The sequence below is a fragment of the Sinocyclocheilus anshuiensis genome, unplaced genomic scaffold (genome assembly GCF_001515605.1).
Source record: "Sinocyclocheilus anshuiensis isolate Anshui unplaced genomic scaffold, SAMN03320099.WGS_v1.1 scaffold1239, whole genome shotgun sequence".
Classification (NCBI taxonomy): Eukaryota; Metazoa; Chordata; class Actinopteri; order Cypriniformes; family Cyprinidae; genus Sinocyclocheilus; species Sinocyclocheilus anshuiensis.
The window spans coordinates 805,412-830,876 of NW_015540949.1; the positions used below are offsets into that span (position 1 = coordinate 805,412).

The following is a 25,465-nucleotide window of genomic DNA, read 5'->3' on the forward strand; positions in this document are numbered from 1 at the left end:
GAACCGTACCGGACAGCAAAGAGTTAATGCGAAAGAGGAAATGCCATCTGGTTGGACACACTGAGAAATGCGATTATACTGCCTCAGTTTAACACTGGCGAGCGGACGGATTGCGCACTATGTGACCCTCCTCGTAGAGAAAGCTTATTCTACAAGGTGATCATTAAAGGCGATGCCTCTGTATCTCTAAGCGAAATAGAGCAGCCATTGTTATTGCTGGGACTGAACTGAGGTTTTCAGCAGGATGTGGGTTGCCCTGACAGAACCCACACTGGGCCGAGGACGCGTTCAGAACGGACTGCAGTTCTGCCTCCAGCAGCAGGTGAATGGCCAGGTGCGCCTTCACGTGTGACATCGTCTGACCGCGGGCCGTTTTAACGCGATACGCGTGACTGTTTTTAACAAGTGTACTGATTCGCTTCTCTACTTGAATTCAAAGAAGAGACCGCTCAATGCGTCACTGGACCATGAAGCACCATCATCAGTTGTTCAGGTGTTTTTGGCGAACTCTCGTCACTGTTCTTCTGTTTGAAGGCACCCCGCTCGTGATGTTCAGGGGGACCCTAACTCTGACCCTAAACAGGGATGACGGCAGCTTCACACGGATAACTCACTCCTTTCACAATGGTATGGGATGCTCTGCTTTGAATATTGCATAGAGTAATTGTTGCATCAAGGCAGTTAGGAATAATTATACATTTGCTTCTAAAGCTTAACATATAATGCTCTGTTTTGTTTGTAAAACAGTCAAACAAGAAGAAAAAACACTATTTATTGGCTGCAATGGCTCCTTGAAGAACCTTTAACATCCATAGTACCTTTTTATTGCACACAAGGTTCTTTAGATAATAGATGTAGATGTTCTTCAAACTAAGAAAAAAATGGTTATTTTAAGAACTGTTCACTAATATGTTACTTCCCTTACGAAAATTAACCATGGTTTTATTATATAGTAAAAGTGAAGTAACCATGTTTTTTTTGGTGTATTGACTACCATTTGTATAACCACAGTTTTACTACAAATACCATGGTTAAACTATGGTTAGTGTAGCAAAGCATGGTTAATATGTGGTTACAATGGTTTAACTACAGTGATATGGTTTTTTGGTTTTATTTGTAGTTAAAACCATGGTTAATTTTCGTGAGGGTTGGGGAACCCAAAATATTTCTTCTGTAGACCCACAAACACAAAGAAACACAGCGGACAGCTCAGCTATTTTAGTCTAGATAAGTAACAGGCTCTGTTCTTTAATAGTCTGCTTAGCAGACTATCGTTTACCCGCCTAATCACAGGCTCAGTGTTTGTAAAATGCTCAAACAGTATAATGTAGGACTGTTCATTCTTGAACATAATTGCTCTTCAATCTGGGCTGCTGGAAAGGAAGCTTATTCTATAAAAGCCATTACACAGCCAAAATGCTCGCTCGTTCCCTTTAGGATTTCCAGTTCTGACTTGTTTCCAAGTAAATTAAACAGTTTGTTGAGAATCCTAGAGCTATAATGTCATCTCTGCAAGTTTTGTCATTTTTGGCTGGTAGTTCCAGCTATTTGTTCGAGCCAGACCGACCAGATTGTATTTGGTGCTTCTGATCCAGTTTAGAGGCCCTGCAAACCAGTGCTGTACATGCATGCTCCAGCACAGCTGTCAGTCACAGACAAAACAACAGCTGCCCTCACAACACAGCTAGCCTTTATAGTGATTATTACTCACAAGTGTGTTCCTGTTAGGTGTATTGAGTGTGCATTTGAGCAAAACCGTTCTAACACTCTGAGATGAACATGCATTATTAGAGAAAAAAACAAAATTTAATCAACACAACTTTAATTCTTTGTAACTGATAGGTTGATAGTAAATAATGGAAGATAGAATCTTACAAACAGAAACAAAACTATGTGTCTGTGTTAGTTTCACCAAATTTGACATTCAGGGACATTTTTGGAAACATTAGCCAAAAAAATTACCGTTGATGATTACCCAAGTATTTGGGTTGCATTTACAAAAAAAAAACACGCTTTTCACAGTTGAACAGATTAACCCTTCTTTCATTCTGACCCATTTTCAGTAAGCAGTATGAAATAAATACCACAAAGGTTTTTTTTTCACAATAAAACCAAAGTTTCTTTCTTTCTTTTTCTTTCTTTCATAAAATTCTATATTTAATTATTTACATTACATGTTATGACATGGCATGCTATGACCTTTCACCCTACAATATGTTATGTAGCGCTTTATATATAAATTTACTACTAAAAAACTACTACAAGAAGTTTTTCTAAGCACAAGTTGTTCTGCATAAGTAGCGATGAATGGTTTTGTTGTATGCACAAATATTGCAGAGATTTGTTAGAGATTCATTTCTTGTTATAAAATACTTAAGATGCCAAAAGCATTTGAAATTAACCAGGGAAATGGGCACATTTTGTGTATGACAGTTCATAAGACAATAGGAAGTTTAAAAACTAGTTTTCTTTATCTCCTACAGTCACAAGTCATAGAAGAGAACTGAAGCCTCTGGCAAAGACAAGGCCATTTGCTTTTGTTAATGGACTTAGGAGAAGCCTGAGTGATGTTTTACAGGTGAGTTTTTGCACTGTCTAAGAACAGAAAAAAATTAATCACAGTAAAATAGCATGTTAAATTGAATGACATTCATGCGTATGTGGATAAAATTCCTTACTGGAACTAGTAATAAAAGTGTGTGTGTGTGGAATGGGGGAATTTAGCAGGACATGACTTCATAGTCAAGAGTTGCTCTCAGCTGCACAGGAAGTGTCCGTCCCCTTAATGTTACCTCTAGTTCCTCTCTTCTCAGAACATACTTTATGGCAGGAAGTTTCCAGCTGAATGTTTCAACACACCTACATTCTCCCTCCAGGACAGGACAGATACAGACACCAAACCCACCTCCCTCTCTTGACCTTTAAATAATTACTCATTCACTGTCTCATAATTTATTTGATTCTCTTTGTCACTTCTCTCAACAGTGTGAGATATACAAAATGCTCCCTGGGTTACAAGCTGATTCATTTATTTTGTCATACACAGCCCCTCTGTGCCTGGTTGAATCACAAAAACTGAGGCAACGATGGTCTGTTTTTAGCTTGTTTTGCCATGGAAAGGAAAGGCGTGTGATGGCTTGGGTGTGTGTGCGTTTTTATGTATGTATATATGTGTGTGTGTGTGTGTGTGTGCACCAATGAATACAGTCTGTTGATTATAAACTTGTCCTCAAGCCATCCACCACCCACTAACTGGAACTCAAATGATATTAATATGGCAATTAGAGAGAGTGTTTATCTCATCTAAAACCTGAAAATGGCTTATACAGCTTAAAGGGATTGTTCACCCAAAAATGAAGATTGTCATTGTCATGTCATTTTAAATCTACTTTGTTTTGAGACATCTTGTTTTGTCCATACAATGGACGTCAACTGTAAACAGAAGAAGAAAGAAAGCAATACAGGTTTGAAACAACACGAGGGTTAGTTAATGATGACAGAGTTTTCATTTTTGGGTGAACTATGTGGGCAGCCTTATAATGTGCAAATTGATTGACAGACACTGCCTCAAAGTGTTTTGATTGGCCAAACAAATGGAGTTACCGAGCACAGATGTAGTTTTCTGTCATGTAAATAAGGATATTTTCTGAGTGTCACTCCATAAGAAATCTCTTATGGCACCCTAATAGAGTTTAACTTGTGTAGTCGTATCCCACACAGTTTTATTTACTTCAACCACAATTAAATATAGTGGCTTCTAGGGCTAGCAATCAGATTCAATTAAAAAATTACAGATACAAAAAGATTCATGATGTTTAGTTCCATTTACATGCATTTTCCACCAATGTGGATGGAACACTCGGATGGTGTTCCCATGAATACAAAACATACATTGCTACCAGTGAAAACTGTTTCCTGAGTGAATGACTTTTATGAGCAAATCAAAAACATACCAGTGTGATGAATGGATCTTATGAGTAGGTTCTTTTTTGGAGAATAAAAAAATATATAGTGTAACCAGTGAAGTCTCTCTAGCTCTTATGAGATATTTCTTTTTAGTGACTCACCAACACTTTTGAATCTCTCATTTACTCAACCACGTCTTTAATTTCTCCACGTCCGACTGCATGAACCAAAAACTGATATTGTGGTTGTTAATATGATAATTTGTAGATATATATACACATTTGAATATTTGTCAGTGGTATTTTACAAAAAAAGAAGTGAATCTGTTAAATCTCAAAATGTTATTGCATTTATTATTGAACCAAATTCCAGAATTTATTAATAGTTGTAATAATAAAAGAATCAAACCAAACCCATATGAGAAGGGCTCATATGGGTCAAGGCTAAGGCGCAGGCAAACCATGAGTTCTGGTGCAGTTCTCCACCCAGCATTCATCAGCGGCTGAGGTCATCGCATGTGCACAGGGACATTACCTCAGACTGAAAAAAAGAGGCTTATAAAAAGGGGGAGAAATGGAGAGAGGGCGGAGCAGAAGGCAATAACAGAATAGAGGAAGAGAGAACGAGGAGAACAGATTGGCTGAGGCAGAGAAAAGAAAGAGAGAAGCAGTAATGAGTATTCAGGGATGGAGTGGTTAAAGGGATAGTTTATGTCATTATTTCCTTGCCCTCATGTCGCTCCAAACCGGTATGACTTTGTTTCTTTAAGAGAACACAAAAAAGCTTTTTTAATACAGTTAATGCCCATTTGGTACCTCAACAGTTTCAAAACCGTATTAAAAAAGGGGTTCATAAATTGTATTTTTCAAGTCTTTTGAGGTCATTAAGATATCCGGATGATTCTGAAGAATGTTGTAAACAGAAAAAATAAATATTGTGTAATGTGTTGCAGTCAAAGAAATCAGAGAGAAAAATTAGGTATGAAGGAATGGACTCTGAGACACTGAGGATGGAAGTGGCAGGCTTTTGGTAAAAGTTTGGAGTTTTAGATGCATAAATAAAGATCTCTGCTCTGTGAATGTGGGCTTCAGTTTTTGTGAACAGCCCAGAGGTTCGATCTTGGGAGAAAGTGCTTGTATGGGTGTGTTGTGCAGCTCAGTAAATGACTGCAGATGTGGCTTAGAGAGTGATGCTCTTGTGATGTCAGTCTCATGACCTTTTGGTGAACCTTTTTAGCAACTCTACAAGATCTTTAAGAGCATTTAAAGCTTTCGCAAGAGACTGGATGTGATCTGAGAGAGCTGTAGGAGGTCTGACAGCCATCCAGGATTTCAGCACAACCGTCTTGTACTTGAGACACGACATCAAAATTGACCCTGTTTACTTTGCTAATTCAGATCCCTGGTGCTTTTGCGCATTCATGTTATGTAAGGAAAATTTTGTCATTGTAACTTTTCATCAAAAAATAATAACTTGCTCCGCCTCTGAAACAACTGTCCTTTCCAGCTTTCCATGCAGGCAGGGAAAATAATGTTAGTAAACCAGTAACCCAAAAGCTATTTATGCATTGTTTTAAGCAACTGTTGTTGGTGATGCAGACTTTAAATACTTGCCAAATGTTAGTTTACATCAATGTAAGAAGGCCACTGTAATAATAACAAATAAAGTTAGATTTAAAAAAAAAGAAACTAACTAGGAAATTATTAGGATTAGGACTGGCTATCGATATATACATGTCCTGATATCCTGAATTCAGTTCATATTCACAACTTCTAGATTCACAAATTCCTGATTGAACAGGATTCTGATTCTTTTGAGTATTTCAGTCTGTGATGTTGTTATATTTTGCTTACGTATGAAAGAAATTCTCAGTTATTCCTATAAGTTATTAAAGAATCCTTTAACTTGGCATAAACACTATTTTTTTTCAAGACTAAACAGAATCTAGTTCAATTGCTGTTTATTTAATAGATGAGTTTGTGAGTGATTCTAAATGATTCATTAAAAAGGCCAGTTCAAACAAGTTATTTGTTCGTGAATCTGGCTATGTGGTTGCTCTGTATGTTTTTGATTCACTAAAATGAACCTGTTTATAAAAGTCATTTGTTTGTAATTTGGACTTCTGGTCAACACTCTACGTTGCACACTGCCACATGGACAACATGCAAGTTTCCTGCCATTATTTGGGGGAAACTTGGGTTAAAATGTGACTTCTTTTGCCAGGGCTGTAGATTTAATCTAGGTTGCACAGCCGCTGAAGATCAGTGCAGGAATACTAAATCAATAGGAATCTATTCACGAATATCATGGGTATCACAAAATCGATATTTTTTTACTCAGGCTATTTGAGCTACATCCAGATACTCTCGAGAGTGAACTTGACCTTCACCCACCACTTGCTTGGAAGTCTCCTAAAAAAGCATTTTTGGCAAAGTTTCCAAACTGGCTCTACTTTTACTATCACTTCTCATAATTTCTTTGATTCTTTTTTGGTTGTTTATTCTTTTCTGCTCTGTAATGTTTCATCTTTGATCTAATGTCTTCAGCATTTCATCTTAAAGTGTGTGTTTGTTACTGTATGATCACGTTTTGTTCTTCACATCTACAGATTCAGGATTGCCTTTAACGAAAGAGAGAATTTAGCCTGCTTGGACTTCCATAAAAAAGGCACACAGAACAAATGTAACCTTTCCTTTTAAAGTCAGTTTGCTGTGAGAGATGTCTAACTTACATCGACCAGCAGGGAAAGAGAGAGGCCGGTTAGAAGTCAGATAGACCTGCTTTTATTGGCTGAGAGGAGGAGGGGTCAATAAAGTAAGCTGTTTCCATTAGCACATTGGAGAAAAGCAGGAAACAGCAGCAGCCGGTATAACAGGAAGCTGAGTGGGGTTTCACTTTTTCATCAGGCTGCTGAATGTGTGTGCGACCCAATGGGATGTGATAGAACGGCAGGAAAAGGTGCTTAGAATAGGAAGTGAGATGAGAGAAAGGCTCAGAAAGAGTATGGAGGAGAGGACGTCTGTTTATAGCCCAGTTCACCCTCTAAAATCAAGCTATTTTATCCTCTTAGAGAACCCATCTTTTCCTCTGGCCATGTGCTGGTGCAGTGATTCCAAATCAGAGGTGTGTGTACAAGTTCAGGGTACTTGGAAAGATTTTCTTCCTGCTTTGTTAGATTTATACAGCAGATTAAATTCTAGATTAACTCATAATATTTAGAATCTTTCTGTTGACTTTTATAGCAAAATATATGTGCTACTGTGTCTGTTTTCCACTCACAGTACTCACTGTTATTTTTTAGTTCAGTAATAGTAATAAAATTACATTATACAAGTAATGTGATGATATGATTTAGCATTCATATTTATTACCATAATATTGATTAAAACGTTTAATATTTGTCAATAAAGGGATACTTAAGTCTCACTGGGTCAAAAGCGTTTCTATAAATTAAGAAGTGTAGGTTTAACACAAAATTTGTGATTTTTCTGCATGAAGAAAACATGATCTCGTATGTGCTGATACGAATAAAGACAGTTATTTGTAGCATTTTGCTGACGTGGAGCAGGAGTGCTCATAAATAGGCCTTGTTACATCTCTGTATAACAAATTCACTATTCAAATAATCTCTTTGTAACATGAAATCTGTCTCTCTCATTCTCTCCAGAATGGTCACCCTGACAGATTGCTGTGTGGTTTACAAGTGGGAAGCAGCTTGTATGTCTTGGAACTGGAGAAAAACCAGTAAGTCGTTTCCTGTGTGTATAAATCAGTATCTAATGAAGTTATATAAATCATCATATCTGAAAATTTGTCTGCTTGCAGAGATCTTTTGCCAAAGCCGCCTAACGTGTTCTACTATCTGCCAAATGGAACTGGGGTATCCATGAAGGAGAACCTAGTGGTGAGTTGAGTCCTTTGTACACTAGTGCACATTTATTTCACAGCGCTTTTTGGAATGTTGCAGTTCTTTATGCACCTTAACGTCAATTTGTTTCTGTGACAGACGCATTGTTACTATCATGGTTCAGTGCAAGGTTACCCTCAGTCCCGTGTGGTACTCAGCTCCTGCTCTGGGTTATGGTAATATTGCTTTACATTTTTCAAATCTTACCACATCCTGTGAGATATTTAACTGAATTATGGTCATTGCTAAACTTTCAAAAATTTTGTGACTTAGATTTCAGAGGTCATGGAGTTGTTACTTAGTCAGAAAGAACGTGCATTACCTTAATAATTAACACAGATTGTTTATGGGTTTGAGATCAGTTTTGTAATGTGATTATCAAATTATTACCCAAAATGATTTAGGAAGCACATACATTGCAGTTCACAAGTTTGGGGACGGTAAGAAGCCTCTTGTGCTCACCAAGTGATGGCAAAGCTGGATTTTCAGCAGCCACCATTACTCAAGTCTTTAGTGTCACATGATCCTTCAGAAATAATTCTAATATGCTGATTTGGTGCTAATGAAACATTTCCCATTATTATCAGTGTTGAAAACAGATATGCTGTATTTTTGTGGAATTTAGGATTTAAAATAGGTTTATAAGAACAGTATTTGAAATGGAAATCTTTTGTAACAATTTAAGTCTTTACCATTACTTTTAATTTAATAATGGATATACATTTACCATATGTTTGAATCAGATGTGTGTTAACATGATGTTCGGTCTGTGTTAGTAATGTTGATTCATGACACTTCTTTTTCTCTCCGCAGGGGAGTGATAGTCATTAACGCCACACTGAGCTTTGAGCTGCATCCTGAGGAAGAAAAGCATGAAAAAGAAGAGGAAGGGAGTGGAGAAATGGAAGAAGGATGGATGCATGTGATCTACCCGACACATCCGCAAACATCCGAGTCTAGAGATTGTGGAGTGTCACATACCTCTATTCCTCCCATTCAGATCACCCCACACACACACAGGGTGAGCAAGCTGTGTGTGTTTACTGTGTAGTGTATTTATAGGTATGTGCATTTGTTTGATTGTTGTCATGATCCTTTTCTGCTGTTGTGTGACAGAGTAAGAGAGACATTCTCTCAGAGATCAAATATATTGAGCTGGTGCTGGTGGCGGATCATAAAGAGGTAAGAGAGTAGAGAAATCTCTCTCTCACACTCACACACACAGAGCTGTGAGACATTTGCTTCCTCTACTGGTATATATACTGCATCACAGCTACTCTTAATTGCTTTACAGTCTAAATATCTGAATATTTAAGGTTGCAGTTTTGAGTTTGGCGTTTCTTCCTCACAGTATCTGAATTATCAGAAGAATAATAAAACCATAATCTACCGCATGTTGGATGTGGCAAACCAAGTAGACTGGGTAAGTTTTATTTTATATACTGATCAAAACTGAAAAAAAATATTTTTAAAAACATTTTTGAAAGAAGTCTACTAGGCTCACCAATGCTACATTTATTTGATCAAAAGTAACTTAAAAACAGTAATATTACTGAATTAAAAATATCAATGCTACATTTTTTTACATAATTCCAGTCTTTAGTGTCAAGTCTTAATCTTTTTTTCATACGTTCACCTTTTTATTTCAGTTAGTTGTCAAATCTACATTTCTAATATTTCAGCTGATATTTATATTGTATGAAAACAGTTGTTACTAGTTATAGTTTTAGTTAATAATAACAACACTGCTTGCCACTATACATATGCTGAAGTACATATACTTGTTTAAATCACTGGCTGTCTCTTTGTCTCAGTTCTACCGGCCGCTGAATGTACGTGTGGCTCTGCTGGGTTTGGAGATCTGGAGTGACCAGGACAAAATTAAAGTGGATAAAAATCCCACTGAAACTCTAAACCGCTTCCTGGATTGGAGGACCAGGGAGCTTCTACCACGACTACGGCATGACAATGCACAGCTCATCATGTAGGTCCAGATGCATTGTGGAAAATATAGGCACCAGTTGATCAGATTTAATATGGTAAATTATAATTTGCTTTTATATGTTAGGGGTGAATCATTTGATGGGACGACAGTCGGCATGGCATCTCAGTCCTCCATGTGCTCAAAGGATCGGTCAGGAGGAGTGAATGTGGTGAGAGAAATCTTTCGTTTAATTTTGGCCTTTATGCACTAAAAAGTCTTGTTTTAGTATTACCCCATGTTTCCTGTACTGTAGGATCACCTGGTGAGCGTGTTAGGTGTGGCGTCAACGGTGGCACATGAGTTGGGTCACAACCTGGGAATGAGTCACGATACAGCCGACAGGCGCTGCCAGTGCCAGAACGAGCCTCGGCTTGGGGGCTGCATCATGGAGCCCTCCACTGGGTGAGCGTTTGTGACTGTCTGATAATATAGTGCTGGTGATAAATCGTGCTGTACGCAGTAAATGCTCCCATGTGCAGGTTTATGCCCGGTCAGCTCTTCAGCAGGTGCAGTGAACGGGATCTCTCTCTCAGTCTACTGCATGGTGGTGGAATGTGTCTGTTTAACATGCCTCAGCCGGAGAGTCTTCTGGGAGGTCCACGCTGTGGAAACCTGTACGTGGAGAAAGGAGAGGAGTGTGACTGCGGCCTGCTGGATGTAAGAAAACGCTTGTTTGAAAAAAGTGACTGTAACAACTTCATAATTGGATAGTTCTCCTAAAAGGAATATTTACTCATTTACTTACCTTCATGTTTTTCCAAATCTGTATGACTTGCTTTCTTGTGTGGAACAAAATATGTTGAATTATTATTGTTTTAGGCTGATGATACACGGGCAACTTTATGAGCAATGTTGCCATCAACGGGCAACCAGGTGAGACACAGGGCCCACGACCAATCTAAATAGAAATTTGTTACCCATTCTAAATAGGAAAGTGCACAAGCAACCTTGTTAAAAAAAAAAAGTGCCTGGAAAAATTGCTCAAAAATTTGCCCCATGTATCATCAGCCTTAGAGAGGAAAGAAATATAGGTTTGGAATTACATGAAGATGTGTAAAAAAAAAAATCTGTTTTTTGGAGTTTGAACTATCCCTGATAGCAAACATTACAGGCACAAATAATAAATCATCAGTAGAGGTGGAGTAAAAATTGATTCACAAATGGATCATGATTCTATCTACCACCAATTTCGAAATGATTTACAAGATTCAAAAGTTGATTTTGTAAATATTAGTTAATAATGAAATGTTGGAACCAAAAAGGTGGAAGTCAACTGTGAGAGCAGTACATAATTTATTGTGCAGTGAGCTTACTGACTGAATGTAAGAATTTGACAAAACTAACGCATACATTTAATAAGGTTTTATTATATTTACTAAAAAATTGAGACTCTCATCGGACGAAACCATCCAGAAATGAAAGCCACAGAAAACACGAAGTACTTTATTCTCTGTGAATATCAGTCACATTTTTATCATCTTTCACTTTAAATATATTTGTTTAAGCATGGTGATTATAATAAATATTGTTTATAATGGTAATATAATTTATGTTTGCTAGATATTTTTAATTCATGTGTTATTCTAAATACTGTTGACTTTAAAGGATTTGTTGTGGAGTGAGGGAAACAAACTAAGATGTAGTCATATCGTTTTATAGTTAAAAATATAGTTTTTATAATGTTTCTAAACATTTTGTTTTATTTACAAGTATTTTACATTTATTTCTTAATATAATAAAATGTACACCGATGTGACTTATCTGTGTTTTTATTTCTCTCCACAATGCAATTTTGACCCACTGCGAGAAAATTCAGTAGTTTTACTATATCCAATCGAAATTCGATTCAAAATCGAGAATCGTGAGATTAAAGACAATTCCCTCCCCTAATCATCAGGGCTATTAAGAATTTGATGACAAACTCTCTGTCCGAACATGTCAGACTGTAGGATTGTAAAACAAATAAATGTAGTAATCCGCTCTTCACCTCTGTAATCTGCTTCCTGTTTGTGTGTGTGTGTGTGTGTGTGTGTGTGTGTGTGTGTTTAGGAATGTACTGACCCTTGCTGCAATGCCAGCACGTGTAAACTGGTTCCTGGGGCCCAGTGCTCTTCTGATGGCATCTGCTGTGAGAACTGCAAGGTTTGTAAAGGTGCATATGATTACACACTTTAACATGCGCAGGTAATGGCACTCTCTCACTGCATCCCAACCATATCTTTCCCAACAGCTGCGTGTGGCCGGGTCGGTTTGTCGGGAGCCGTTGGGAGATTGTGATTTGCCGGAGTACTGCACTGGCACTTCGCCCTACTGTCCTCCTAATGTGTTTCTGCAGAACGGAGAGTCATGCAAGGACGGGTCCTCGTACTGCTACAGCGGCGTGTGTGCCAGTCTGGACGAGCAGTGCCAAATGCTCTGGGGACCGAGTGAGTGTCACATGCTTCACAATGATGAATCTGATGATTCTCATCTAGAGTCTAGATTTATTGTGGTTGAATCTCTGTTCTCTCTGCCCCTCGAAGACTCCACCCATGCTCCACCGATCTGCTTCTCCTCTGTGAATAAGCAGGGTAATAAATACGGAAACTGTGGCCAGATGCCCAACGGTTCCTACATCCCCTGTTTGAAATGGTGAGGACATGTAGCCTAAAATCTGATCATTTTCAAGCACTGATATGATCATGATTGTTTCCTAAAATGTTTATTATCCAACTGTCTGTTTTGTGATTTATTTGCATATACTGTGGAAGCATAATTACAACAAAACTGTGCTGTAATGTTGTTTACGTCTAGTTACATTGGTCCTTGTGGAAATATGATTGTAATCTTTGTTTTTAATGTGCTCTGTTTTGCTTAGGGATGTGCACTGTGGTAGGATCCAGTGTCAGGGTGGAAATGAGCGTCCTCTGCTGGGCTCCAACGTTGAGATTCTGACCACAATGGTCAAACTGAACCAGAGTGACTTTACCTGCCGGGGTGCCTATTTTAATCTGGGTGATGATGTTTCAGACCCAGCCATGGTGTCACAGGGGACGGCCTGTGGCCCCAACAAGGTGAGTGTACATTAAGGCCATGTCCACACGTACACGGGTATTTTTATAAACGATAAAATTTTTCCTCCTTCCGTTTTAAAAAAAATCTCCGTCCACATGAAATGCAAATGCATGCTGTGAAGCACTGTCAAGAGCATGCCAAACCAACAGGTGGCGATATAATCTCAACTGTAAAGCCATGTTGGCCAATCAGAAGCCTGAAAATTCTCCAGTAGGCGGAGATAACAGCACAGGCGCCTACATCACAAGCCAAAAACTCCGGTTTCGCTGTCTACACAATAACACTGCAACCGTATGGAATGCCAACCTGCCATAATTAGAAATAAATAAAGAAATGTACAAAGAAATGTAAAAAAAAAGAGCAAATATAAATATATAAATAAATATACAAAGAAAAGTAAAAAAGCAAAAAGACATAATTATTTATCATTTTATTTCCTTATTCGTGTATTTTTTTTATTTTTTTTCCACATTTATTTATTTTTTCTTTTATTTATTTATACATTTATTTATTTCCACTTTTATTTATTTTCACATGTATTTATTTACGTTTTTATTTCTTTATTTATTTCTACATTTATTTATTTTTACATTTATTTATTTTCGCATTTATTTATTTCTACATTTATTTATTTCTACATTTCTGTGTCCGTAGGGTAATGAGAAGGGCGTGTTTTTCCTCAGGAATAGCAATTAGCCAGAGTAGGCGAGGGGTTAGCTTTGAGGCCACAGTGACACCTTGTGGTGCCCAAATGAAGTACAAGAAGTGTAGCCTACATGACGTGCCTGTTGATAGTGTAGGATGAATGATTTAGTTGGGCAATATGGCCAAAATCTTATTTAAATTTCACATGGGGGGTTGTTTAGGCTGGGAAGCGTGCAATCTGTGATCGCGTGCATTTGCTGAAGCTCCCGAAAGCGTGCTTTCTTATGCACGCTGTTTTTTAGGTTTCACTTTCAACGCATACAACGCATGTTTCAAAGATTCGGGATAGAAGGAGGCATCAGTTACTGTAGAAGATTTGTCGCCTCACGCCACTTCCCGTAATGGGTTCTCTTGGTGTAGACACGGCTTTAGATACGGATTAATCGGCTGATTAATCACACGTCTTAGGCTGGAAATATCCAGAATTAGATCAAACAAAAGTTGTGCATGGGAACGGAGCTAGTGAAACACACACGCCATGCATTATAGCGTAAAACATGTTTAATATTTGCGACTGACAACAACGATTCTATGCAGTGGAGATGCGTTCACTGTCAAATATCATTCAGCATTCATTTTGAAATTTTATGATTTCTCTCATTTTAAAGATTATCAAGAATAATTTTTTTCCAATCTGCAGTCTAATAAAAGTTAAGAAAATTAGCCTATAGATCTATAGCCTACAGGCTAATTTCATTCTTTCTTAACTTTAAACTCTTTTTAAAATTTGTTATGAAGAATTTTAAATCAACTTCATAACAAATAGGCTAGGCTAATGAATTTTCGTCATAAGCAACATACGAACATAACGAATACCCTAGCTATTCTATAAAACGAAATCTTCATAAAAAAATCATAAATCACGAATATGACGAAATAAAATTATATATATATATTTTTTTACGTCAAATGGATAAGGAAATTACAGTGCCTTGAATTCATTAAGTAGCCTAATGTTTTATTTCATTCTAACCTATAACTCGGGAAATGTAACGGGAAAAAAAGCCTATCGTTTTTACTTAAAACCAATTAATTTTAAGCTATGATTTTAGACGCATAAGATAATATATTATTTTAATTTGCAGTGTTAACTTATGAATTAAATGAAAAACAAGAAATACATCACAACAAGAACAACAGTTTTTTCTTGTAATCAATTACAAAATTTCAAAATGAATGCTGAATGATATTTGACAGTGAACGCATCTCCACTGCATAGAATCGTTGTTGTCAGTCGCAAATATTAAACATGTTCTAGGCTATAATGCATGGCGTGTGTGTTTCACTAGCTCCGTTCCCATGCACAACTTTTGTTTGATCTAATTCTGGATATTTCCAGCCTAAGACGTGTGATTAATCAGCCGATTAATCCGTATCTAAAGCCGTGTCTAGAGAACCCATTACGGGAAGTGGCGCGAGGCGACAAATCTTCTACAGTAGCCTAACTGATGCCTCCTTCTATCCTGAATCTTGGAAACATGCGTTGTATGCGTTGAAAGTGAAACCTAAAAAACAGCATGCATAAGAAAGCGATTGCAGGCTTTCGCAAGCTTCAGCAAATGCACTCGATCACAGATTGCACACTTCGCAGCCGAAACAAACCCCCACGTGAAATTTAAATAATAACCTGTCCTGTTGTATAAGATTTTGGCCATATTGCCCATCTAAATCATTCATCCCACACTATCAACGAGAGATCCTGAAACTGCAGCCTCCGGTTGTGCAGGAACATACTATTGCTATCAACAGGCACGTCATGTAGGCTACACTTCTTGTACTTCATTTGGGCACCACAAGGTGTCACTGTGGCTTCAAAGCTTACCCCTCGCCTACTCTGGCTCCATTGGTATTCCTGAGGTTAAAACACACCCTCCTCATTACCCTACAGACAAAGAAATGTGAAAATAAATAAATGTGGAAATAAATAAATAAATACGTAAATAAATACATAAATGTGAAAATAAATAAAAGTGGAAATAAATAAATGTATAAATAAATAAAAGAAAAAAAAATGTGGGGGGAAAAATACATAAATAAGGAAATAAAATTATAAATAATTATTTATTTTTGCTTTTTTACTTTTCTTTGTATATTTATTTATTTATATATTTATTTATTTATTTATATTTGCTTTTTTACATTTCTTTGTGCATTTATTTATTTATTTATAATTAAGTCAGCTTTGGCATTCCATACAACCGGAGTTTTTGAAAATCTTCACCCTGGCAGGCGTTTTCAAAAATGTTCGGTTTCAGTGAACTGGTGCTGCGTTTGCGTGTGGACGAATGGCCTAACTGCGTAGAAAAAGCTGCGGTTTTAAAAATAACCACGTTCGTGTGGACAGGGCCTAAGTGTGTCTTTTTAGGATTGCTAATTATGTAATACAGATATTCTACTGTACATTTAGTATCATTAATCATGTCATTACTGAATTCCATAATAAGAGATTTTCTTATTTATAGTCCTGGAATTTTTTTTAAACATATTTGAAATGTATTCAATTTATTGCATGTTTGATTTATTGTAACATTGTTTTGTCAGGCATGTGTAGACCAAAAGTGCCGGGACGTGTCCATGTTTGGTGTTGAGGAATGCCGCAGGAAGTGCACTGGCCACGGGGTGAGGAGGGGGAGGGACGGAGCGGACACTGCCACTTCAGAGAATTATAAACACTTTTTAAGTTTTTCAAATGCAGTTATTTTTCTCAGTTTTCTCTGTTTTGTGTCTTTGTTTGTGTAGGTATGTAACAGTAATAAGAACTGTCACTGTGATGAAGGCTGGGCTCCTCCTGACTGCAGATACTCTGGAACCGGTGGCAGTGTGGACAGCGGCCCTGCACGAGAGCCCAGAGGTACCACACACACACACTGATTCATTAGACATTTGGACTCAGTAAGTAACACATAATCACAATGATTACATTGGCGTGGTAGTGTTTAGCCTGGTTTTTGTTTGTATACAGATTCAGATCCTGCGCGGGTGGCTCTGCTGGTCATTTTCCTGTTTGTGTTACCGGTCTCGCTGCTGGTTGTCGCACTCCGCTTCCCCCGCTGTCGACGAGGCCTTGTGTACCTCGGCCACACCCCCTTCAACAAGAGCCGACAGAGCCGGTAAGACTGAGAAAAACACAGAATGAGGATAAAATAGGTTAAAAGATGATGCACTTTATTAAAGCAATTTATCTCACTTTACTTAGCCTGTGTAAAGCAGCAATGACAAATGACGTGAGAGATACTAATAAATAATTTATTTAAAAAATGCCATTTAAGCTTGCATTGACTTAAAATATGATGAGCATGTTTTTAACTTCTGAATTAAAATTATTTTTGGGAAAGACAAATCATAAATGTCCTGGTGAAACAACAGTCTGGACAACATAATAAAGGAAAAAAAGCTTTAAAAGGAATGAAATTAGTAAAAAGAAAACCTTATTTAGTAGTTTGGCAAAATCTTTTATTATGTAGAAATAATAATAAATGATTTAACATTTTAATAAATAAACTGCTTATTAATATTTAAAATTGTATCCAAGGTGTAAGTACTATTGAACTTTTTACTTGATGGTTACACCACATTAAATTTAAACTTTTATTAAAAATCGCATAAAAGTTTTTTAAAAACAAATGAAACCAAAATGACTGCAAAGAGTACATTTCTAAGAGTTTGAAACAAACATACTGTAAAAAAAAAAACACCGGTACCATAAAAATACAACAGCCAGACAGAAATTACAACCTTAGGTGTTAATGTCAGATAAAAGATCAAATCATTCATCACAGTCAAAGATCATATTATAAATCATTAATGATATTATTTTACTGTGTTTTACCCACGGTGCAGTTGGGTCTCGGTGGCCTATATTGAATACTGTGTGAAAGAGGAAAACCGGAGGTATCTCTGAATGTGGAGCTTCAGTTTGTGGTGCAAAACAAACCATGTGGTAGCAGTCGCTATTCTCGTATAGCTGAACATTTGTCTCTCACCAGCAGGGGCTTTGAATGACAATTAAAAAAAAAAAGAAAAGAAAAAACTCATTAAAATTGGCTTAGCATTGGCTGTCATTCACAAGCTCCTCTCTGGTTATGTGCATTGTAGTACTTCCAGCATAAGAGTTTCTTACATTTATTTTTTAAAACACCAGAGATCTGGTTCGATGAGAAAAAAATGTTTGTGTAGTTTTAAATGTTAAGTGTCTCCCTGCTAGCTGTCTTTCTCACACAGTTCTCCAGTTCCCTATTAAACAACAGTATGTGAAGTAGATTTGGATAGTGAGATGCTTGTTGTTCTGTAACATTAAATTCCCTCTGATATTATATTGGTATAAATGTAACGTTGTGTATGTAACGTTGACCAGCAACAAATAGTTCTCAACATATTTAATTTCTTTATGCTGAAAAAAAGTAACATTATTTTGAGGTTAATAATATTTTGAAGATATTGTATTTTCCCCACAGGACTCCTGCCATGGAGCTTGCAAATGCTCGAAATGGAGATCAGGTACAACCTCTCAGGTACCAGTGGCCCCACCAGAGCGACATCCCTCTCACCCAGGCTATCAGCAAGGTACAGTAAATCTGATCTAGAGAAAAACAGTGCTGCTCCAGAGCACCGCTCAGTGATACAATTACTGGAGAATGATCTTCTATAATGCGGTGTAGGGTTACTGAGAGTCTGTACAGAAATACAGAAATGAGCTCACAGTGAGGTCACCATGTCCATGACAAAGCAAGCTGGTGGTAGATTAGAGTTTGGGGTCTGTAAGATTTTCTTTTTTGTTGTTGAAAGAAGTGTCTTATGCTCACAAATGTTGCTTTTATTTGGTCAAAAATACAGTGAATATGGTGAAATTTTATTACAATTTAAAATAACTCTTGTGTATTTTAAAATGTATTGTATTCCTGTGATGGCAAAGCTGAATTTTCAGCATCTGGAACCGGCAATCTAGTTACTCCAGTCTTCAGTCTAATATGCTAATTTGGTGCTCATTAATCAGTTCTTATTATTATCAATGTTGAAAACAGTTGCAAAAGAATTGAATGAAAAGTTGAAAATAACAAACGTCTTTACTGTCACTTTTGATCAATTTTGATCCTCACTGAATAAACGTAATTTATTAAAAAAACTTACTGACCCCAAACTTTTGTACAGTTAATTATGTAATTCATCTATAAATCAAAAATGGAGTAAAATAAGTAAAAATGTTAAATAATACAAGTTAAATGATATTTTATATTATTGAATCTATTATATGAATCTAGTCTCATTTCGTTCGTTTCCCAAAGCTGTTTAATTGTTGCCAAAGGTAGAGATACTGAGATAACAAACTGGTATCATATCAAAGTGAACATTCTGGTAATGATCCAACCCTAGAATGTATCATGTGGTTCTCTGTAGTAGATTATTTATTTATTTTTATCAGTAAGTAGGACAGAGGCAAAATCCTAGTCATAGATGTCCTTTGAAAGGTGAATTAAGGCTACTGAGGGCTGATACACAGTCTTAGGGTTATAGAGGTCACAGTCCTTCTCATTCACCTGGATAACCAAATTGGTCTGGGTGACTTTAACATCGATCCGTGGAAAAATGACAAAAACTGTGCTTGATGCAGTAAAATTACAGCCAGTGTTTTTGTTTTCTGTATGTAATACATGCATTGCTCCTCTGTTGAACCTTCCCTGCATGAATACTGCATATGTTTCCACATAAACTTCTAAAATATCTGACTGTTACTGGACTTCACTGAGTCTCCTTCTGCTGCTGTAACAATACCAGCCAATGGCTTACTGTCATGCCTAAACCAGCTAACGTTCCTTATGGTAACATGCATGTGCAATAAAAGTTCACTCCCTCTCTACTACCCCCTCCGCAACACTTTTGTCTTATTATTAGGTCCAAAACAGGCCTGCTGCTCCAACTAAACCTCTTCCACCTGATCCTGTCGTTAAACCCGCTCAGGTAAATCTCATTGCTGCTCACAAAGCTTGTGAGGAACAGAGATGTATAGAGGTGTTCTGGTAGATGTAGTGTTGTGTGATATACACAAAAACCAATGCAGTTTTTATTGCTCTTTCTGGTTCTTCAGTTGGCGGGGCATTGGCCCGCTCCTCCCACCAAACCCCTCCCTCCTGACCCCATCCCCTCAGAGAGCAAGATGCAGTGCAAGGTAGAGGGAGCAGTTGCTGATAGCTGCCATGCCATGTATGACTGTGTCTGTTATTGTGTCTTGGCCCAAAGTGTCTACCTTTAGAAACTCACTTCATGTTTCTAGTTGTGGTCTGTGTCTCTGTGTGGTAAGATGATGGTGGTTTGTGCATGTGGATGGGAGTGAATGGAGTGAGATCAGACTGGGGGAGAGCAAGAGGTCATATGTAATCTGGAATATTTTTAAATAGCACCATAAAGAAAATGTTCTTTTGACATCTAATTCATCATAATGTGCACTTCCAGTTGTAAGTTAAGTTCAGTTGACTTGAATGCTTATGCTTAATAGCTTTACCTTAATTAGATTTGTAAACCAGTATTCATTAACAGATAACACACGCAATCACATATAGTAATTTTTATTAATTAATGTATAAAAGTGCAAAAATTAAATTAACTCACAACCCTAGTGGCTTGGAAAAAGGATGGATGGAAATTAGATTAAATTATTTAATTCATTTAAATAAAATATGAATAAAATGAAAACAAAATGAATTCAGTACAAAATTAAGTTAAAATTAATAAAATACAAATAAAAAAATGTAAAATACATTTTAAAAGTACATTTACATTTGAATTATACATTTCATTAAAATAAATTATATAATACATTTAAAATTAATAGATGTAAACATTTCAAAATTAAATTATTTCTGATTTATTTTAAAATGTTTTATAAAACCTAGTGCCCTTGTGTGATAAAGTGAAAAAGAGTTAATATATGCCAACACTAGAAGCAGTGACTTTAGTTATTTATGTGTATTTTAAAGTTTTTCATGCCTGAAGACTACATTTGTGCTCATTTTACCACTAGATACATATTATCACCTTCCACAATAAAATTTGAGCAGATAAAGAGTTGGATAACATCACTATTAATAATGACTAGTTTGTAAAAACTATTCTGTGATGCATTGTGCAGAAATACTTTATGTACTAAGCATTATATGAGAGTAGTTGATATCAAAACAACAGTGTTAACCTTACTTTAATAGTAACAGTACTTTAAAGTCCGCGTAAAATCAAAATTGACTATATTTATTTTGTTAGCGCACATTGCTATTTTTGTGGTGAACAATTCATCCGTGCAAGTCAATCCACAAAAAAAATTGGTTTGCCTTCGTAATGTTTAATCCAAATCTGAAAATGCTCCTCCCCTCTAAAATGACGGACCTTCTCTGATGACGTCAGTTTGACGGCTTGGGCATGAGCATGACATCCTTAACCACGCCCCTCCAACTGTCAGTGTTCATTTCCGAATGAAACGCCAACTTTACTACATCCAATCAGTTCGCAGTATAAAAAACAAGCCACACCCTCTATTTTCCTCATTCAATAGTATGTTTCTCTCGGAAGTACGTCACAATATGGAAGTAAAATCGGTCGCAAACTTCCGGTTCACGTGGACTATAACCTTAGTTCAAGCTTAGTACAGTGCTGGGAAAAAGTCTTTGCCCCCATGTGCATATATAGCATGTATTTTATCTCTCCCAGTCTCTCTGCAAGGTGAAAACAGTGATATTTGACCAGACTTTTGCATGGATGAATCAGAGGAATCAATTGTGCAGTGCATGGCCTATGATTCAGTCTGGTCTCGGACAAATGAATTTTCTGATCAAGGGAAAATCATGTTGGAATAGATTGATCCCCAATTATTTGAGTGAAACGGCACAATAATGCTGGGTACACCCCACAAGATAATCGAGCTGATTTTGGGCCGATTTCTCCCCTTCCGACAATCCTAGGTAATGTCCCGATTATCTTGGTGGTTCTAAAGATTATCTTAATCAGATTTTCCTGTGGTGTGAGGTGTGTTAAAGGCACAATATGTAATTTTCGTCTCTAGAGGGCGCTTATTCAAAATAAACAAAGAGACAAAGGCGTAGTTTGATGACGCCGTGACTGAGTGTGGAGTCATGGACTGAATCTGCTCGCAAGAACGTCGGAGGCACCCCGATCGCGAATCGTAAATATTCAACATGATCAGAAATCCTGATGTGTGGGGGGGAACCCCGAGGACACCACACACTATAGGAGCAAAACTGTTAAATCTAGGATTTTTGTCCTCATGTTTGTGGTCCCTCACATCTTGAAGATCTATTCAACATGATCAGAAATCCTGATGTGTGGGGGGGAACCCCGAGGACACCACACACTATAGGAGCAAAACTGTTAAATCTAGGATTTTTGTCCTCATGTTTGTGGTCTCTCACATCTTGAAGATCTTATAAGATTTTAAAAATCTTTTAGTGTGTACCCAGCATAAGATGGTCTCACCCAGCGCTTGCCTTTCTCTGTCACATGGCTGCATCTGCGACTGTACGTCCAGCCCACAGGAACACGACCGGCTGCACCAAGCAAGCCTCTCCCTCCTGACCCTGTCCTCTCTACCCGCCAGGTATCACCGCAGGCGTGTAAAGTGTAACTCTCTATTAACAATACTAATCAGCTCTTGTTCTGATACATCTGAGAGTATCTGTTTCTCTCAGTGCAGTCCTTTTGCTTTTATTTTGAACAGTGATGTATAGTAAATTGAATTTATGAGACAAAAAATAATGACCTCATCCTGTTTCAGAACCCTGTTCCCCCCAAACCTCCAGTTCCCAAGAAACCACTGCCTATGGATCCTTCATCCCACCCTCATCCACCCCCACTGCTGGGACATCCAGGACCAGCCACATCTTCATCATCTCACTCACGTAACCCTGCATCAGCTGCTGCTCCTGCCAGGTGAGAGGACAGATGTTTTTTTCTGTAATATTATGCGACAGACAAGAGATGAAATATTGTCTATGGAAAAGTGTAATCCGATAAAATCTTATTTCTATGTACAGACCTGCCCCTCATCCGCCTTTACGGAGACAGCAGTACCCTGGGAAACCCCACGCTCCTCACCAAGTATAGTCAGGAAGGAAGCACTGGCCCAGCCGCAAATTTATGGACTACACTTTTTTTTTTGTCTTGTTTAATGGTAAAAAAATAATTGTGTCATTAAAACAAGATAAATTTTAGAAGAAAAATTGCATAACATATTAAGACTTATTTTTAGAGAATATATTATGAATATATAGGGTATAATACTGTATACCCTATATATTTATATATATATATATATATATAATAGGGTAAGAAATAGGGTGAGATATGCAGTTTACCTTCTCGTGTAAATGTATTTCAAGGACTTTTATGGCTTCTTATTTTTACTGGGAAACGAGACAAAAACCAGTGATCAAGAAAAAGATTTTTTGCCATTTGGACCCACTGTGGGACACTATGTGATGTTGACTTGCACAATTCTATTTGCACTGACCATGAGTGAGGATTTGATTCTGCAGGGTGAACATTAACACCTGTACAGACCTCTGTTGCTCTGCAGCTGGGTCAGAACTTCAACTTACAACTCATTTTGAGGCTCACTGGGCTATCTGAGAAATTACAGACTCTAATGAAGATGAAAGAATGTTATAATTCTGAGGAACTTGACAAAAAATACACACTTTTCAAAGTTGACATGAAGTGGATGTACATTCCTTTTGTGATTCAGATGCTCAGTTCAACGCATGGAAATAGGATATGACGAGATGATGCCTTGAGGAAGGAAGGAGTCCTGATTTCTTTCTCTGAGATGCTGTATGCATGCTCAGTTTGCCTGATCTGATCTTTACCTACAGAATCTCTTTGGTGCCTAAATACTTTGCCACACAACATTTCATCAATGATTGTTCTAATACAGTCGCACCAAAACTGAATTTCCGAACTCTTTGTTTCTAGAACTGTAAATTCTGTCCGGTGTCTTACATTCCATTGAACATCAGCTGGTCTCAGTACAGACATTAGCACTGGACACAAACACACATTCTCTGTAAAGTCTTTACTGTAAAGTAATGTCTTATATCGGTATCAAGACAATTCATATTGTGATTGTAAATGCTGCTGCAGGGGAAAAGCTGGCTGATTGGAAGAGCGCCTTTTCGATCAAAAGACTGAGGAAGGTATATTTAAGTGTGTTTTTGACATATGCAGTATTTTTAATGCAATAAACACGGGATTTATTTTTACAGTTGATTCATGCATGCAGTTTTGATTGTCTTATTTTTCCAGATTCATATTTTATTTATTTAGCTTTATCACACAAGTTACGACCGTATAAACATTTGCTAACAAGCAGCATTAAGACGTAAAATCACAGAGGGATGTGACATCATCCTTTTATGGTGGTGAGTGGGCCATATAAAGTTAATGATTGTGATGATAATAGATTGATGCTCCTCAGTGTGTTTAAGGTCACTGTATTAAAAATATGAAATAAGAGGAAGCAGGTATAGGCAGAATAACAGACATTAAATAGAGTAAAATCTATCATTTCAGAATAATACTGTATATGCTAAAATCCCATATCAATATGTCATCAGGTACAAGTTCCATTACGCATTGTGACAACCTTAAATGGTGAAAAACATCAGTCTCGTTATGGACAAGTTTCATAATGAGATAAGCTGCTGTGTAATGTCACCTTTGTCACTATTGACTTTTATTGCATGTTATGTAACCAGAGCATTTGATACTGTGTTCACACCTACAACTTGCATAAACTATAACTTCCAAAAATTAAGGCCTTAAAAATTCAAACATCTCAGATTTAACATTTAAAAATCTTAAATTCTTAGAGTCAGGACTTAAAATGTTGTATACCTAATATTGTATACCTTTTCCATTTAAATATCAGTTACTTGATCAGTTACGAAAACATGTTTTTCCTTTGAATTGAGCTTTTTTGTATGACATTGGCAGATATTTGTTCTTGCTTTAATCATAAATTCATGATCAATTTCTCAGAAAACAAGACTAAAGTTATTTCCAAAACAGAAATAAAGATCTTTTGGAAGTTGTATTTTTAAACCTTTAAGTGTTGCTAATACAACTCATTGTGTGCTTCCTAGACATTTAGAGAACATATTGACAAGTTGTGTTCGCTTTAATTTATTAATAGTCTTAAAAAGTTATTTAAATAAGTCTTCAATTTCCCTTCAAAAAACCTGCAGAAACTCTGTATAAGTGATCAGAAAAGTGCTAACAGAATACATTCTGTGTTTTTTGTCTTGCACTGAAAAAAATAAATACATTTGTTAGCAGTCTATTAACCGGTATAGGATGTTACATTCTGAGCTAACCAGACCCAGTTTCTCATCTCTGACTAAGAGGGGAATTTGAAATTGCTACTCAGACTTTTTCAGTCAGGTTTCTCTAACCACACAAAACAGGTTTTAGTTTGTCTGTTTCCTGTTTTCAGTGACTTAACCATGTACCCATGACCAATCTAGAAAGTCATCCTTCTAAATCCACTATTCTTATAAGACATTTAAAACAGACATTTTTTAATAAAAAATAAACAAAATAAAACAACTTCTTGCTCAACAGATGTTTAGTGAAGGAAGGTGAAATTAATTGAATTATTAACTTACTAAATTGTAGAACAAAGTAAATAACTTCATAAATAAAATTAAATTACATGTGTGATGTGTAAAATAATGTGTCACTGTAACAAGGTTTTGGAGGCTATATTTAAATATGTTCATTTTTGGTGATTAAAAATGTGATTACATTTTTAAATAGATAATATAATGTATTAGATATTAGTTAGATCATGTGAAAGTAACGACATTATGATTTTTAATTGTCATTGCATGATCGAGAAGATCAAGACCTCT

General features: G+C 36.8%; 1 protein-coding gene across 5 annotated transcripts; it reads left to right on the plus strand.

Annotated features, from left to right (window-relative positions):
* Window positions 1-54: 54 nt before the first annotated feature.
* On the plus strand, window positions 55-22,705 carry adam15 (ADAM metallopeptidase domain 15). Of its 5 annotated transcripts, XM_016488047.1 has the most exons (26): window positions 55-627; window positions 2,484-2,578; window positions 7,574-7,650; window positions 7,732-7,810; window positions 7,913-7,989; window positions 8,627-8,834; window positions 8,930-8,995; window positions 9,165-9,236; window positions 9,628-9,797; window positions 9,882-9,966; window positions 10,051-10,199; window positions 10,277-10,454; window positions 11,847-11,939; window positions 12,028-12,223; window positions 12,320-12,428; window positions 12,655-12,850; window positions 16,098-16,175; window positions 16,296-16,407; window positions 16,519-16,666; window positions 17,397-17,447; window positions 18,011-18,119; window positions 19,446-19,511; window positions 19,639-19,719; window positions 22,087-22,155; window positions 22,333-22,487; window positions 22,592-22,705. In XM_016488047.1, exons 1-26 carry the CDS (start codon window positions 453-455, stop codon window positions 22,659-22,661), a joined length of 2,964 nt encoding a protein of 987 aa, XP_016343533.1. In that variant the 5' UTR covers window positions 55-452; the 3' UTR covers window positions 22,662-22,705. The 5 variants fall into 5 exon arrangements, with proteins under 5 accessions (XP_016343533.1, XP_016343535.1, XP_016343534.1 ...); XM_016488049.1 differs by lacking the exon at window positions 19,639-19,719; XM_016488048.1 differs by lacking the exon at window positions 17,397-17,447.
* The last annotated feature ends 2,760 nt before the right edge of the window (window positions 22,706-25,465 follow it).